The following is an 18,639-nucleotide window of genomic DNA, read 5'->3' as shown; positions in this document are numbered from 1 at the left end:
ATATTTTTTACAAGTACATTATCCTTCAAACATTGTCTTGACTGAGAGTTAAAGGATTTGCCTTTTGCTGCAAAGTGAAATGGCAGGAGATATAAACTTCAGTTTAACTTTTAAACTTAAGTAATGCTTATTTACTTGCAGAAGAAATCTGAGTAGCAACTCTAGTGGTAGCCGTAGAAATGCAAACAATGCTGATCTGTTGCAGTAGACAACTGAGGACTTTGGGGGGATACTGGATTCAACCACCTAAACAGAGTCTGTATAGCAGTGTTTGAAATGCTGAAGCTTTAGTCATTTCTAAGCTTGCTTTCCTAATAAGTGGCAAATTCAGTACGATTTTTGGGTACAACTCAAAATAGTTCCCAACAAGGGAGCAAGCATCTTCTCAGCAATCTGACATCAGGATAACAGAATGTTTTAGTAAAATGCACTTAGGTGCTTTTCTCTTTGTTACTAAGGTTATGCCCTAGATAGCACTTCTACCACTAGGCTTGCTTGGTGCTCTGAGTGTGACATATATAGTAGAAATATTCTTGGCCTCTTTTTCTTTTTGACTACTTACATTTGTCTTATTTCCTGGTGAACAAGAAGAAATTCCATAGCTATTAAAGGTTTATATATTTCCTTCTATTAATGACCATTTTTTGTCTGTACTTTCTTTGCTTATGACAAAACTATAAATTCTTAGCTTCTGAGAATTTTGTTCTTATAGGATCCTGAACAGTGCTGCAATATAATTAATTAGAATCTTACATTTTTGGATAAGAGGGTGGAGCTGTGTTGTAATTTAATATAAACTTGAAAACTTCAATCAGTGGGACTTCTGTGGTTGAAATCCCAGGGAACCAACCAAGGGAAAAATTAGTGGATCTGAGGTGGAGCTGGTGAGGCATTGAAAGTCTTTAGCTTATTTGAAGTTAATGTAAAATCATTGTGGTTTAATGGTGTTACTGTTTTGCCTTGAGATGTAAAAGGAATATTTGTGGAGAGATTGCTAAGTAGAAATAGCCAACTTTAATAGCTAGAGATACAGCTCTCAAATACTTTGTGAATACTCAAGTATAGTACATGTAGCTGTACCTAGAGTACTGTGTGCAGTTTTGGGCACCATAGTATAAGACAAAACTATTATAGAGCCTCCAAAGGAAGGCTACAAAGATGGTGAAGGATCTAGAGGGCAAGACACATGAGGACTGGCTGAGGTCCCTTGGTTTGTTCAGCCCAGGGCAGAGCAGGCTGAGGGGAGGCCTCATGCCAGTCTGCAGCTCCCACAGGAGGGGAGGGGCAGGCGCTGAGCTCTGCTCTCTGGGGACAGCGACAGGACCCGAGGGAATGGCATGGAGCTGGTACAGGAGAGGGTCAGGCTGGGTGTTAGGAACCCACCTAGAGGGTTGTTGAGAATCCTGTTCCAGTGCCCAGGGCAGTGGTCATGGCACTGAGCCTACTGAGTACCATTGTTTGGACAATGTTCTCAGACATATGGTCTGAATTTTGGGTGGTTCTGTGTGGAGCCAGGATTTGGACTCAATAATCCTCTTGGGTCCCTTCAACTTGAGATATTTTGTGACTCTAATTTTAACATATTAATCATGCTTGCTTTTGTCAATGCTTCCATAATTGCCATACATGAAGTAATATTTTGAAATTATGTAAGATAAGATTCTTACTTTTCCAAAGTCTTATTAGTACATATGTAATTAGATTTTAAAAATTAGAATGTAATTTAGCAGTAAGATGACCAGTTGATGTTGATGCTTTCTTATACAGGTGATGTTCTTGGCAAAGAAGTGTGTGTATTCATATTTAAGCCTGGTGGTGAATTCTAAGGATGATCTGGCATTGGCTCATATTCTAAATGTGCCTGACAGAGGACTTGGTAGAGAAGCCTTCACTAAACTAAAACATGCCTCACAGGAGAGAAAAATGTCCATTTTCCTGGTATGTGTGTCCAATGAAACTTGCTGTAGATCAGAGATAATGACATAGTTCTATAAACATGAAGTGTTGCACTAGTCTCATGCGCAAGACTGACACTTGCAAGCCAAGTTGAATACCACCACAAATACAGTTTCTAGATTTAAAACAAACAACAACAAACACAATGTGACAGATCCAGCCTGAAGAAATTGATGTTTGCTTGGTTGTGAGATCTAAAGACACACAAAGTGTGCATGTGTACCTCTAGAGCACTGAAGTGTGGCATTTCAAAAACAGGAATCAGGACTGTTAATAAAAAGAATCCATTAACAGTGTGTTACAATGCATTTTACCTCTTTTGTTTTAAATGCTCAAATTACTTATTTTGGCTAAATGTTTTTTTTTTTTTTTAAAAAACACTTTGCACTTCTAGATTCAGTTTAACTCAAGTTTCGAAGTATTTATTTGCATAAAATCCCTTTTGTAGAGCGATCTGATGATAAAAATCCTGCCTTTGATATGTACATGAGAACAGACTCCAAAATTTGGAGTAGCTGTATTGGAGCTTCTTCAGCTTTGGCAGAATTCTTGGAGGGTAATGCTTGTCAGTTGTTTATAGCTTGATCAGTATTGAAATATTCTCCAAGATGCGATTGATACGGGACATTCCTGCATATGTCATTGTCAAAGGCACAGAGCTGGAGAAGAGGTATGCTCCCTTGCATAGGAACATAAAAAGCTATAGCATCAATTACAGTACTCAGAGGTGTGGTGCTTAAGAATCTAGTTTGGCACGTGAGGTGCATTTATACTTAGAATAGTTAGAACAGCCACCACAGAGCTATCTCAAAAATAGTTATAATAAGATGAGTAAGAATTTCTCTGAAGAACCACTGTGGTCCCTCATATTTGAAATAATCAAACTTTGCATACACAGTGCAGACAACAGTAGACTGAGGAAAAACAGTATGGGTATGTAACAGTCACTGAAGCAGCTGCAGTCTCAGATTTTATGGTTGAAAAATATGGAAAACCTGTGAAATCTCATTTCCAGGATTAATTATCTTAGCTCCTAATGCTCTGTTAAAATTGTATATAAAGTTGTTTGAACTGGATTTTTTGCCTCTTCCTCACACTTGCCAGAGGGGAAACTTCTCTGCTGTATAAAGAAGTTGTCTTTTCTGGCATCTGTGTCGAAGTCCTGTAAAGCCAGATTATTTTCTATTGGGAAAGTAAGGTCCTATGCACCATACTTTATCCACAAGAAGTCTTTAGTGCAAAAGCAGGAATAGCGGCAGGTTTACTTTCTTTGCTGGGAGTAATTCCAGTTGTATTTGTTACACTCCCAAGAGCTTTATGATTTAGCTGTCTAGTCTGAAATTAAATTTAATATGTAGAATCAGTATTACAGCACCAGTCAGTTGTAATTGGTTTCTTATCTCTAACTTTTATGGAGAAATGCCAAGCTGTTTATTCTGACTGTTGCCTTAAAATTGGAGGGGTCCTGATCAAAAGTGTACTGCTTTGAGGCCATCTCTTATTTTCAATGTCTCTATTGTATACTAGATATATGGACTATATTCAGAACTGAATATCTGATGACAGGACCTTTTAATGGTCACTTTTTTCAGAAGCTTTGAGTATTCATACATTTTATTTGTACCTCTGAAAATAAATATGCTACTGGAATCGATTTTTACATGCTTGTATTAAATGTTCATAGGCTCTTAGGCCAGAGACAAGGCTCTGAATGTTTGAGTATTTTTTGTGATGTCAGCACAAGCATTTAAAGAGCAACAACAAAAAATTATACTCTATTAATAAAGCTTTTACTAAGCTGTCAAAAGGCCAATGTAAACATCAAATTAGTTGGGTCACTTTTGTTTGGCTTGTGTATTTTTATGCTGCTGTACAATTTAAGTATTGATATTCCAAATATGTATAGTAAGATGTATTCTATTGATTTTGGTTTATTTCTGCTATTATCCAGCTACATACACTGCTTGCAAATCTGTAGGAGATGATCACTTCAACATACATCTTGGATATGCCTACCTTTTGTATTCCTAAATATTTCTCCTAATAGATGGCAACATCTTTTATCCGAACCATAGAACTTGGAGGAAAAGGCTGTGCAGCTTCACTATTTGATCCCTTAAGAGCCCATATAAAGGGACTTTCAAATTTTGTTCACTTTATTGACCAGCTGGAAGAAATTCTTGGTGAAATCTTGGATCCAAGGTAATAGAATTTGTTGTCTGTCTTGTTGAGCACCTTTTATTTTTCGTGTGTGTGTCTTGAGGGGGAGGAATGAAAGAAGATCTAATTGGATGTAATCGTTTACTTATTTCAAAGTGTCTAAACTTTAAACTTTCTTTTTAGAAAAATGTTTGTATTTGAAAAGCAAGTGGAGTAAGCTTTTAAATTTTGAGGGTATTCTTTGTGTTAAATTTTTACCATATCAATGCATGTATGTGCAGTTGAATAGTTCCCTAATCGTTAAATGAATTAGAAAAAATCTAAATGTTGTGGGTCTGATGAATACATACTGTTTTACTTTTTCTTGCTCGTTTATTACTTCCATTCTGTTACCTCACTGTATTTATCCTTGTGTAAAGGACTCTTCATTGTCACTCCTGTCTTTGGTATTAAGAACTGATTAATAATATTGGTTATTTAGATTTACTGTTCTCTTATTTTTAACTACATATGCCAATTGTAAAAACTATTACTTAGGGAGGCTCTTGCAAAGATACTGGTTTTGGATATTTCTGAAGACCTGAAGCTAGTCTTCTTGGGCAGGGTTATAAATGTGAGATTAATTACATGCAAGTGTTAGTATGACATAATTTGAATTGGTAAGTGCTGGCTTTAAGACAAAAAAATGAACAATTTTCTTAAGTATTATAGAAATTAGCAACTTTCATTTATAATCAGTAATTTTTCTAAACAGAATTTTAGCCAATTACCTATAATAGTTAGTCGTAAAGAATCTTTTTTTGTTAAATCAAGTCTAATTCATGCAGCCATGAAAACAATGTCATAAGCAAGCCATAAGCATTATTACAAAGGTACTTCCAACATCAATGAAATCTGAACAGTAATTTCATTTTTCTTTTTTTGTTTTATTTTTTAATTCTGCTTCTTGTTTCTTTCATTTGAACATCTTGAGTGCCAGAGACATGCTATCTGTGGTGATCGTTAAAACTTCTGAGTCAACTTCTAATGTATGCTTTTTTCTATGTTTAAATCATGTCTGGCACTATACATTCATAAAAATGAAAAAAGGAGAAACATTTGTGTACCAACTTATCTTTTAGAGTGGAAAGACCGCTTTTGCAGGCACGTTACACTTTGCAGCAAAGTATAGCATTTTATGTTACATCTTGTTAATTACCCTTCTGTTTAAAGCATGTAAGAAAAATCCACGTAGGATAGTTGCTGGAAAAAATGCAGTTTAACTGGGAGAATTCTCTAGAGGGTAGTAATTATTTTCTAATCTAATCCCTGTTGCTGTATCTGTCCTTTTCAGCATTCTAGTTCCTATTTTCATTCCATATTGATGGTATGACAATATCTTTCACTTTAGGGTATAGGTTTTGTAAATAGAAAATCCTACCACGTTCAGTAGGTTCCATGTATATCTGTAGGTGTCATTGTTTGTGTCACTGATCAAGAACAAAAGCAAGCTGTACTATGTATTTTCTGCTATTGTACTCTTTATGGGGTTTACAACCACAAGACGTAAAATACTACCACTGTGTTTGTTTCTGTATTTATGTAGTAGCTAAGCAGTTATAGAAATACACCAATTGGTTGGCTGTCTTCAAAGAATCTTCGTTAGTCTGCTGAAGGCCTCAAAAACCATAAGGATTGCAACACTGGTGAACAACACCAAAAAAAAAAAAAAGCCACTCAATTTTCCTTAAGTTTTCAGTAAGCCATGTGAGTGGGGACAGCCTGTATGTCCTCCCTGTGATTTTTACAGTTGTTATGAATTCTATAATTAATTTTGCAAAAGAAGTAGAGAAATTTCTGTTACTACTGCAGGTTGAAGAGCAGAGAAAAAAAGCAACAGTGCACCAAGTTTTTAGTTGCTTAGTCTTTAGAAGCCAGCTCAGAAATCTGAGAGCAAACCGGGCAATCTGTCTGTGACATTGCTATTTCTCTGCTGTAAATGTTAGCCAAGCTACAAAATCAGGTCTTGGTATTTTCTGTGCTACAAGAAACATGCAGTATTTTTGGCTGTTTACTTAATAATTTGAAGTCTGTTACTTCACTGTTTGAGCTTGTTAATGTGGAAACCCTATGAAACTTGAACTTCTGTAAAATACAGAGTAGCCAAATAAACGCTGTGTTGATTGTGGAACACAATCTGTCAAAAAGACTTTCTTCATCTGCTTGAGTCATGTTATTTTTTTCCTTTAAAACCTAGAAATTTAGTTGAGAGGGTTGGACGTTGATGGGATGTGCTTAAGAATATTTTGAACGTAATAGATACGGTGCAAGCAATTGTCTGCTAATCTATGGAGAATAACAAATGTTCTCATGCTCAAGTCTTTCATCTAAGAGAAACTGAACAGGAGATAAGATGAAAGCTGTAGAATAGTGGAAATCTAATGAAACCGATTTAAGCGTGGCACAAAGTTTAAGCAGACCTGATAGCCAGAGAAATGCAAAGATATAACAAATTTCAGTAGTTTCAATGAGTGTGCAATGAGCAGAACATACATTCTTATAAATCTCTGAAATGTTGAAATAGTTGAAGTTTGCCTCTCCTCATTCTACAGTTGTGTGAGATTAGAAGAAATTACTAATACTTCAAGATTCGGTAGCATGAACAGTCCTTAAAGTTTGAGGGTGCTCTAAAACTTGTAACGCTAAAACTATTTACAAATGCTGTACATAGACTTGGGCAACGTTCTTGAAGTATATCATGCAAGCTTTCCATTTACTTGTTCTTGTCTTGACAAGAGATGTATCAATTTATTGTTTGGCATATCAACGTATTGTTCGGCATTGAAGTGGATGATCATTTTACACCTGGTGATCTTGAGCCTCATTTATGATGGTATAAACCAAAGACTGCAGAACTCATCCATCATTCTGGAAATCCTTTTCTTTTAGGCAAATAATGCTTCTTGCATCCAGAAAGAACTTTTCTATTTTTGGATTGACATTTCAAGTTCATAAAAGCTGTGCGTGACTTATGCTTTTCCATGACTCAGTTTAGTCTGGTTTCTGTGACTTTTGCTTCATATTCATGTGTGTCTATATAAACAGTATATATATTTTAAAGTGTGTATATATATCTTTGTAGAGTAGCAAAGTGGGTAGACAGGCAGTAGTTTTCTTCTTGAATCAGGCCCTGACTTCGTTGTAAATGTAGTGACCACTAGGTGACACTATTGGACAGCTCTACTAGTAGTAGTTTAAGCCTAACAGCTGTATTAAGTGTTCCATTCAACACCTTCGAGTGAGCATGATACTTTGGAGAGGGTCTTCGGTTCAGGCCCAAAAACAGTCTTCTACATCGATTTTAGAAGTTATACAATTTGACTTGATCATGCTTGTGAATTAGTGCATCGAGCTGTCTGCTAGTAGGGAAAAAGCAATTAAGTTGTTTTTGTGATTCTGTGATTGCATCTGGAGATACAGTAGTATTTTAGGATAGAAGGCATATGAGACTTGATCTGATCTTGTTCTGAATGTTTGGATTAATTGGTTAGCATTCACACAGCATGGAGTTTTGTGTTCTAAAGTTGCTGGAAAATTGTACAAGCATGTGCAAAGTGGTGTCTATACGACTCTTTAAACTTAAGATCATAAAATAATTCAGGTTGGAAGGAACATCAGGAAGTTTTTGATCCAACATCCTGCTCAAAGCAGAGTCAATTATGAGGTCAGCCTAGGATAATCCAGGCGTTACCCAGTCAGGCTTTGAAAACGTCCAAGGACAGACACTGCAGCATCTTTCTTGGCATCCTGTTCCACTACTTGAGTGTCCTCATGGTGACTTTTTTCTTCCCTGAAACCAGTTGGGACCTGTCTTGTTTCAGTTTGTGCCTGTTGTCTCTTTTCTGTCTGCTAACAGCCAACATGAAGAGCCTGGCTCCATCTTCTTGATTTTCTTTCTTGTAGGTATCAGAAGGCTATTAGTAGATTCCCCTGAAGCCTTTTTCTTCTCCAAACTGAACAAGCTGTTCCCTTAGCTTCTCCTCACAGGGCATGTCTCCCTGACCATCTTGGCAGCTCTCTGCTGAACTTACTCCAGTTTATCAATGCCTTTCCTGGACTGGGGGGGGCAAAAATTGGATGCAGTATTCTAAATTTGGTCCAATAACTGCTGATTAGAGAAGGATAATCACATTCTTCAGACTACTGGCTACGCTACTGTTGATGCAGCCAAGGATACTGTTGGCCTTCTTTGCTGCCAAGGCACACTCCTGGCTTGTTTAGCTTGCTGAACATGCACCAAGACTCCCAACTTCTTTTCCACAGAGCTGCTGCTCAGCCAGTATCATTGCAAGGACTCATCCCTTAACATGACTTTGTAGTTCCTGTTTTGTATTTTGTATGGTTCCTGTCACCCCTTTCTTCCAGTTTACGTAGGTACCTAGGTATCTGCATGGCAGCACTACCCACAAGCATCTTGACTGTTCCACCCAATTTCATGTCATCTGCAAACTTGATGAGCATATAATTTATCACCACCTCCAGGCCACTGACATATATATAAGTACATATATTTTTAAATAAAAAGCAGGTGCTGGGATAGGCCCTTATGGTGTTTGCTAAATGATGTGTTAACTTCTGCTCTCAGTCTAATCATCCATTTTTTTTTTTTTTACTAATCTAGTCTGTTCATTTGGGCTTTAACTTCCAAACTTGTCTATCTATTCAGTCCGCAATATCCAAAGTTGAATGTGGCAGTACTGTCTGACAGTGAAAGCCTTCCTATAAACAAAGGAAGAAGGGTAAATGGCATTTATGTTGTCTGTAAAACCAGTAATTTTATAATTGGGAGCAAGGTGCTTTGAAATCCAGGCCTGTACCTACCAGTCACCACCTTTTCCTTCATGTACTCAGCAATGATTTCCAAGAAGACTTGCTCCATGATTTATACCAGGACTCTACATTGAGCATGATGAAGCTGTGGTTCCCTAAATTTCCTTTGGGGGGGGGGGGGGGCGCGCCGGGGGGGGGGGGGGGGGGGAACCTTTTCCTAACACTCAGCCTGACCCTCCCCCTCCCAGCTCCATGCTATCCCCTTGGGTCCTGTCACTATCCCCAGAGAGCAGAGCTCAGCGCCTGCCCCTCTGCACCCCTTGTGAGGAAGCTGCAGCCTGACATGAGGCCTCCTCTCAGCCTGCTCTGCTCTCGGCTGAGCAAACCGAGTGGCTTCAGCCGCTCTTCATGTGTCTTGCTCTCTAGACCTTTCCCCATCTTTGTAGCCTGCCTTTGGATGCTCTCTAACAGTTGTATGACTTTCTTATACTATGGTGCCCAAAACTGCACACAGTATACTCAGCATGACGCTGCATCAGTGCAGAGTAGAGCAGCACAATCACTTCCCTTGACCAGCTAGCAGTGCCGTGCCTGATGTACCTCAGGGTGTGCTGGGCCCTTTTGGCTGCCAGGGCACGTGCTGACTGATGTTCAACTTGCCATTGACCAGAGCCCCCAGATTCCTTTCTGCAGAGCCACTCTCTAGCCTCACGTCCAGTCATCTGTATATACATCCAGGGTTGCCCCTTCCCACGTGCAAAATATGACACTTGCTCTTGTTAAATTTCATATTGTTGGTGATTGCTCAGCCCTCTAATTTGTCAAGATCTCTCTCCAAGGCCTCTCTACCCTTGACAGTGCCAACTGTTCCCGTACTTTAGTGTCATCTAAAAAAAAACAAACAAAAAAATGCATTTTTTTCAGTGTTTGTTTGTTTGTTTTGATAACCCCCAGATTAATCTTCTCTGTAACTTTACCAGACTCTGAAGTGAGTCTGACAAGCCTGTAATTACCAGGGTCTTCTTTCTTGGACTTCTTGAAAATTGGTGCATTTGCCAACCTCCAGTTGACCATTGATAAATAGTGGAGAGAGGTTGTACAATGACATCAGGCAGCTCTCTGAGTATCCTGGGATGAATCCAGTCAGACCCCTTAAAATTACAAACATCAGGTAGAGCAGTGAATATCATGCAAGTTTGGGATTGGTTGGGAGTTTATCATTGCCACAGTTGTGGTCTTCCGTCTCAGGGCCTCAGGGGTTCCAGAGCACGTAATTGATGTTGAAGACAGAGGCGAAAAAGGCATTAAATGTCTTTGCTTTGTCTATATGCCTATTTGTGAGGTGACCATCCTCATCAAGTAATGGATCAATGTTATACTCTGATCCTCCTTTTGCTGTTAACATACTTTAAAAAGCCCTTTTTACTGCCCCTCACAGTACTGGCCACCTTTAATTCTAATTGAGCTTTGGCCACACAAATTTTCTCCCTACAACGACAAAGAGCATCTCTGTAGTCCTCCCATGTTGCTTGACCTTGCTTTCAGGGGCCATTTTCTTTTTCCCTATAAGCTCTAAAAGAAGATCTGTGCTCAGCCAAACTGACCATACATCCTGCAAGCTTGACTTGTGCCATTTTTGGTTTACCTGTTCCTGTTCTCTTACGGGGTGGTACTTAAAAAGTGACCAGCACTGATGTTCCTTCAAAAGCAGTTTCCCAGGGGACCTGACCAACTATTTCCCTGAGCAGCCTGAAGTTTTCTCTCCCCTTATCCAATGGCAGTTTTCCTCCTATTGTCAAAGATTTTAAACTCAACTACTTCATGGTCACTATGGCCAAGACAGACACTGATCACCACTTCACCCCCAAGACCCCCTCTGTTCATAGACAACAAATCTAAGAGGGCACCTTTTCTAGTCAGCTTCCTTAGTACCTGTACCAAGAAGTTACAATCAAGGTGTTTTAGGAATTTCCTGGATCTGTTTGTACCAGCTATATGGTATTCCTAGTTTACATTTGGCAAGTTGGAGTCACCCATAAGGACAAAGGCTGCTGATCAAAAGGTCTCTCTTAATTCCTTAAAAAGTAATTTATTGGTGTTGTCATCCTGGCTGGGTGGCCTATGGTAGACTCCCACAATGACATCTGCTTTATTTGCTTTTTCCTTAATCCTTACTCAGAGGTTCACAACCATGTTAACAACAGCTGCAAGCTCCATATAGTCCAGCTGCTACACTACAGTGCCACTCCCCTGCCTTGCCTTACCTGTTCATCCTTTCTGAAAAGCCTGTAACCATTGTAACACGTCAGTCACAGGACTCTTCCCACCAGTTTTTGCATATGCCAATGATGTAGCTCTGGGACTGAGCCAAGGCTTCTAGCTCCTCTTGCTTTATTGTCGTGCTGTGTATGTTGTAGCAACACTTCAAATGGGCTTCGTTGTCCCCAGCACCTTGTGGAGCAGACTGAAGGATCTCACTAGCATGCAGTCCCTCGGATTTTGGCATGCCATTCCATAGCTTACCACTGGCAAGATGGGTTTTATCCCTTTTCCCTTTCAGATCTCTTTTAGAACTCTATTAATCATCCCTGTTAACTTCTGGGCAAAAATCCTTTTTTTTTTTTTTTTTTTTTTTTTTTCTCCCCTCTGAGAAAGGTGCAACCCATCAGATGCCAGCATGCCTGGCATCATGTACACACCGTCCTATGAGCAAGAAACCCAAAATTCTGCTGATGACACCAGCCTCCAAGCCACATATTGATCAGCTAGGTCCATCTGTTCCTTTCAATATTGTTCCCTGCTACTGGAAGGATAGAGGAAAAACCTACCACTTTGTGAAAAAAGTTTTTCACATTTTGCTGATGTGAAAAGCCAATAATGGATAATAATCAGAGGGCCGTAGCAGGTTAGTGAGTTTTCTAGTGATGTCTCTTACCTGGGAGGTAGCGGATTTCCGTGTGGCTTGGGCCCCGTTGGCGTATAGCTAGGGCCTAGGTAGGGTTTTGATACCAGGTATAGGCTGACTTGCCCTAGGTGACCCTTCCAACCTGGACTGACCTTCATCCACGTCATTGTTTGCCCGTCCATCAAGTTCTAGAGCCTCATACCTGTTGTATGGGCACCTGGGAATTCGAGGTAGGCAAGGAGGGGGTTTGCTTGCCTTACCAAGCAGCAACCTGCTTCCATTCCCCCGTCTCTTATGTCCCCTCCTTCTGCTTGGTGGCAAGAGGGTAGGGGTCCTTCATTACTTGTGGCTGGCTGATGCGCCTGTCTCAGGGATGGTAGAGTATAATGCTACCAGTTTTCTTCTGACTCCCTGATGTTCCACATCCTGCCCAATTTGTGAAGCTCTGCCACCAGGCCAAGCAGTTCTACCTGAGCAAAGCTCCTGCGGGTGTACTCACTGCTGCCATCAGATACTGATGGAAAACTCAGGCCCACCCTTCAGCCTGAGGCCTGGGGGGCTGCGTATTCCCTCCGGAGCTCTGTCCGGGTTACTGTGTTGGTTCCTGTGGCTGGAGAGGCCACAGGAGACGCAGAGGACATAGGGACATAGCTTTCCACCAGGTGGATACCATGAGCGGAGCTCTCCTGGGCGTGGGTTACAACACCATTGGAAGTGGCGGAGTGACAGCACCCACCCGCACAAACTGCTGCTGCCTGCCCTGGTCACTGCACTACCTAGGGCTGCGGGTTGTGTGCCTGGGGGTGGCCACTGCTACTCCTGGCCCTGCCACGCCTCATAAGCTGCTCTCATGAGGGCTGCCAGCTCCTGGAGGGTCTCTGCACTCCCCTAGGGTTTCCCTGGCTCAGGAAACCTCCCTGTACACTGCGATCCCCTGCTCTGTCATGGAATGTGCCTGCAGTGGAGCTGATTGCCTCGGCGATCTGTCTGCTGTTGTAAAATCTGCTTTTCAGTAAGTCCCATTTTCTTTGTTCAGTGTGTTTATACACAATTTCAGTAGAAGCTCCTTTAACGTTGCTTGTAAGTCTCAACTCCAGTTGAGCCTTGGCTTTCCTGACACCATCTTTATATAACCAGGTACCGTTTCTAAATTCTTTCTTTGTAACCTGTCCTTATTTCAGCACTCTGTGCAAAGGCTTTTTACACTGGAGCTCTGTCATTGGTTCACTGTTTAGCCACACTGGTCTACTGATAGTTCTGCATGGTTTCCTAAGTATTGTGATGGACTGTTCTTGTTCTTGTAATACATTGTCTTTAATGAAGTATCAGCTTTACTGAGTGCCTTTGCCTCTCAGCTGTCTCACGTGGGAATTCACGTACCAGTTCACCGAGTAATCTGAAGTCTGCTCCCCTAAAACAATGCTCTATATACTCTGCTGCTAGCCTTCCTCATTACTGTGGCATCTTGAACTCTGCTATGTCATGATTGCTACAGCCAAGGCTACTATTGATTTTTCACATCCCTGATCACTTTCTCATTGTTAGTGAATAGTGGACCCAGCTGTGTGTTACTGTGGTTGTACCTTCACTCAGATGTTATCCCAGACACCCTCTAGAAATCTGGACTTCTTGCATCCTACTGTGATGTTCTTCAAGCAGATGTCCAGGGTGGTGTTGAAGTTCCCCACAAAATTCAGGGTCTGTGACATAGAGCCCTTTGAGAATTTGAGAATTTTAAGAAACTTTAAGAATACTTTGGCCATTTTCTAACATTGATTGGTTGATCAGTACCAAAACAACTACAATTTCACACTTACTAGTCTCTCTTCTGATCTGGATTCACAAGCTCTCAACTAGTCTCTTGTCTGTCCCATAGAAGAGGTCCTCTATTCTTCTGACCTGCTCCTGCGTAAAAAGGGCACTCCCTGACCTTGTCTTTCCTACCTGTATTTCTGAAGAGCTTGTATTCATCTTTTGCAGCACTCCAGCTGTCAGTCTCACCAATGAAGTTGTAGTTCTGTAACCACATTTGGAGCTCATATTCTTCCTAACTTGTTATTCTATGTTTAATTGAGTGAATCTCTTTACACTGTATAGAGTATTTGCAAAGTGAAATACTGAAAACTTAGATGCTCTAACCTTCTAAGTGTCTCAATTTATAGGACAGTTGAAAATGTTTATCTTGGTCTTTAAATCTTTACAGTGAAAGTTACATATATAATGATCCAAATTAGACCATATCACCATTCTACCACATTAATAAACATTGTGCTTGTGACTTAATTAAAAATATTATTGCATTGTAAACAAATAGTAAAACATCAGAAAGGCTTATGTAAGAAAAAAAAAAAAATAAGAACAAAAATTAGGTTTCAGTCGGACTCCTGAAATATTTTCCCTGAAAATTTCTGCCACTAAGTCTAATGCGTTTCAAGATAATTTTGAAGTAAATTCTGCTTTACTCAGGTATTTAACTTCATAAGGAAATACTGACATGTTTTGTCTTCTGTAATTCATTTCAACCTAATAATGTTTTAGAATTATTTTTTTTTCAAGAAAATAGAAAAAAAAGGTTTCAAATCAATTCAAATGTTCTTTCAAGGGCAAGTCTGACTCATGACATCACAGTGGAAGTGTGGTATCTTGAGTGCTCCAATTGTACAATACTGCTATTGACATTTAATTAAACTGTGATTACTGTAATCTGGTGTCCCTTTCTTTAACTTCTTAATTCATGCTGGTGCTGGAGAATACACAGACCATTATGTCCTAGATATAGAAGTTCAAGTATATTCCCGTGATTAAAGTGAAGATGTGGAGGCTGTGGTTCTATGGCACTTGTATCAGTACTGGACTTCACTGAGGGAACTTGCCATTATGCCAAGATACAGGTATTAAACTGTTCATCTGTTTCCATGGCCTTCTTTTAATGCAGATTTGAGAAGCAATCTGGCAGTTTCCTGCCCATAATTCCAATCCTGATAACTCTGAGAAAATTGCAGGAAGTGTGATTACATATAGGGACAACTATTAAGTTGGATAACTCGTGGTGGAACAATGGGACTGTAACATGGAGCACGCAGGGCTGCTCATCATAGTCTTATTCTGAGAAGAATACTTGTTTAGTCATTTAGTAGCTACATCACAGGATCTGAGGAACATTGATTGGTATGGAGAATACCCCAAATGAATCTTGGTGAGAGCAGACACTGACAGAACACCAACTCTGTTTTTGGCAGTAAATTCTTGAGAAGGTACCAAATGTTTTAGATGATGACACTTCCTGAGGAAGGGTTGTTTTTAGCTTGGTGGAAGACACTGAAGATAGACATTTTTGGCAAAAGAGACGGTAGCAACATGGAAAAATACTAAGGAAAAGGATTTTTTTTTTCTGTGCTTTTTTTGGTGGTTGTAATAACCTGCAGAACTCCGAAGGGTTTTCACCATAGGTGTAGTTCTGTATGGTTTAAAAAATTAGGTATTAAGGCATAAATGTGTAAGTTCATTGTCTGAGCTGAAGTTTTTTGAAATATGAGTATTTTGATATACTTCCTACTTTCTTTTACAGTTATTTTTTAACTATAGATAAGCTCACTGATAAAAACTTCATTGTTGAAAATTTGAAATCTACACTAACATGAACTACTTTTTTTTTTTTTTAACATCATACTTAGCAAAAACATTGGGTTGGCTTTAAAGGCACAGTTACTACTCTATTAAGAGTATCCATACTTTGTATTGCTTTTTACATTTATTTTCTCCAGCTCTTCTACCCTAGTGGATGAAACTCTAGTTGAAATCCTGTGTTTTTGTTTGTTTGTTTGTTTGTTTTTGTTGTTGCTGTTGCATTTAAGAATAGAATTAGTTTGCTACTCTCTTCATCTAATTCCAAGTTTAAATATTAGATACAGGTTCCGTTCTTAAATTCTGAAGTACCTTCCTAAATCTATAATAAACAAAAAGCCTATGATTTTGCCCTCTGCTCCTTGATGACTAGGTGTTTGTAATCTGTTTCAAGACACTTTTACCCGCTACATAAGTTAGATAACTACATTTGCCATCTGTTTTTTCCCGTTAGAGAAGATGAAATGAAAGAGTAAAAATGCTGACCCTAATATAATAGAATTTTGATATATTCTTTCCTGTTCTTGGAATAGGCTTCATGAGTCTGTTCTGCTTTTTATCAGATTTTGAATATTGTCCATATTCTCAACTCTTTTTATTTTTTTGTATGTTGCTTTACTCTTTTTCTGCAAAAGATGTATTTCCAGAAAATAAATGAAAGTGTTTCTGCATCATATTAACTTTGTACACTAGAGCCCCAGTTCTCTAAGAAGAGTTCCTGTTGATGTCATTTACATGCTAGGTTGGCAGAGAATCTTGTTTATGTGATAATCTCAGTAAGAACAAAATACACAAGGCGTGCAATTAGTTTTTTTTAATACAATTTAGCTACCTCAACATAAGAAAAGACTTTTAAAAAAAAACTTAGTAGATAGGACTGGGACATGTGATGTAAAGAAAAAGGGCATAAGCAGGCCTGGGATCTGAAAATATTTTTAGTGTAAGCAACCAGTGACAGAAGATATGATTTATTCAGATTTTACTTTGTATTTTTTATTTAAAAAAACTCCCTTTTGAAGCACTGATGCAAAGAAAACATTTTTAGCATGTGATTTATTCTTATCTTAACGTAGACATCTATTTTTCTCTGGCTACAGGGCAGGTGAGATGAATCCCACATGAACTGTATGCTCCTCTTTTAGTGCTGGTTCATGTTGATGATAGTAAGCTATTCCTTCTGTCAATTCTTACTAAAACTTAAACGTCATAGGTCTTTTATATTAAACTCTGCTGTGAAGCAGGATACCAAAAGTGATAGAACTTAGAAAGGAAGAATTGTCTTATTGGAGAGCCTTGTTCACTTCTTGGATAGTTGTTCCGAAGCAGACTTTCTGAACAGTCACCGTGGCACAGGAGAATTGAGAATGGACAGTGGCCTCCCAGGCTGAGAGAGCGTGTAGAGAATTGCTGGAAGAAGGAAGGCAGTGGGAACTTTTTAAGGGAATAAGGAAATAAGTTTTTGTTGTATGCTTTCCTCACTGCTGTCAGAAGCTACAGAAGTGTAACTGTTAATTTATTATTTCTGAAATTATGTTCTGGAGCTGTTCATAAGAATGAATCTAATTAATCATTTAGATTACTTTTATAAGCCTTCCTGGTTAAATATTTGATGGTAAGGATGAGCAATGGTCAAAATTAGCCAACAGGTGACAGGGATCACAGAATCACAAAATGGTTGAGATTGGAAGGGACCTCCAGAGATCATCTAGTCCAACCCCCCTGCTCAAGCACGGGCACCTAGAGCATGCTACACAGGAGATCAACTAATCTAAAATATATGGGAACTTGTTAATTTAAAAAATGTTAACAGAACATTAAGTCTAAAATTAAACACTTAGAGGCTTCCTGTGAAGTCTTAGTACAGTCACCTGAGATGCATATATTAACACAGTCTTGAATTGTGTGATCACATGCTTTCCCCTCTCCCACTCACCCCTTTGTCCTAACTGTTTTGGGAACAAAATAAAAGAAGAGAATTAAGTGGGACTGTGTAATAGAAGGTAATGGTGTTTTTTGGACACATTCTTTGTTTGTTTCAACAGCTAGAATAATGCAGACCATCCAAGAAAGGAAGGAATATTTGGGTCTAGCTCCTTTCTGCTGTGGATTTACTGTTCAGTCCTGGACCAGCCATGCTGATGGTCAATTGAGTCCACTCAGTGGAAGATCACCACTGTATTGTTGGATCCAGGCTTTGTGTCTGAAAATTCCCTGCTAGTCAGTGCAAGGTGGTTGATTTTAACAGTTTTTTTTTTTTTTTTTTCTTTTTTTTTTTTTTTTTTAATATTTATAATTACTCTGGCTTATCTTTGGTTATTTTTGTTATAGCTAAAGATAGCATTGGGTTTTCTAGTTGACGTTTCTTTCAGTACATATCTTTTGAACACAGAAATATTGTTACTCGTGAGTCTGAACAGGAAATTATGTTGGTAGGGTTTAAAACAATTGCTATTTTACAACATCTGTCATAGTATTAACTGACAGATGTCTGCTGCTAACTGGGTTTGATAGAAATCCCTCCTACAATATGACTTAAAAGACCAAGGACGTAAGACTGAAACACTGTGTTCTAGAATATTTCATGTCAGCAGCCTGTGATCTGAATGAAACATCAGAGAAATTTTGTTAGCAGGCATCCTAACTGGAAGGGGACAAGGTCTCTCCGGGTCTCTTACCTTAGAGAAATGGCATTACTTGGTTTAATGTACCTGGTTTATTCTTGAATTCAAGGTTTTGTGCTCCTGTTTCAGAATTAAGAAGAATTAAAAGTCTTAACTTATGCTGATGCAAAAATTACCTGAATTCAGATAACTTGGTCCATGTAATTTCATATTCAAAACAAACCGTTGCTGCCCTTCTAGCTGTTAGGAATTGCAAGATGGCTAACAGTTTTCTGGCCTATTCAGTTCATGTAAACATTTACTATCTAGTGCTACACCAGATATTCTATAGCGTATTTAAGTTCATCAGGTATTTTAGGAAATAAAAACCTACAGAAGAGTGATGTACCAGAGTAATCCAGCATTGGCTCTTCCCCCCCACAATACCCCCCCCCCCCAAAAAAAAAAAAAAAGTTCTGTTTTTACCACATTTTCCTTTTAACCTAATTTTTTAGGTAAACTTTCTATTAACGTTAGTAACAATGAAGTCTTACTAGTGGATCTGGAGTTGCGCAGGTCACTTAT

At 39.0% G+C, this 18,639-nt stretch overlaps 1 protein-coding gene across 4 annotated transcripts in view; it reads left to right on the top strand.

The window, feature by feature from the left end:
* Positions 1-18,639, top strand: part of PARPBP (PARP1 binding protein) — a 53,833-nt gene that overhangs the window by 10,452 nt on the left and 24,742 nt on the right. For all 4 annotated transcript variants that reach the window (XM_035341887.1, XM_035341881.1, XM_035341905.1 and 1 more), the window contains 2 exons: positions 1,768-1,938; positions 4,004-4,158. In XM_035341887.1, coding sequence (XP_035197778.1) covers positions 1,768-1,938; positions 4,004-4,158 — 326 coding nt within the window. The remainder of the gene's footprint in view (positions 1-1,767; positions 1,939-4,003; positions 4,159-18,639) is intronic.

This window comes from Oxyura jamaicensis, chromosome 1, assembly GCF_011077185.1.
Source record: "Oxyura jamaicensis isolate SHBP4307 breed ruddy duck chromosome 1, BPBGC_Ojam_1.0, whole genome shotgun sequence".
In the NCBI taxonomy this organism is placed as follows: domain Eukaryota; kingdom Metazoa; phylum Chordata; class Aves; order Anseriformes; family Anatidae; genus Oxyura; species Oxyura jamaicensis.
This window is presented reverse-complemented; position numbering and strand designations above follow the sequence as displayed.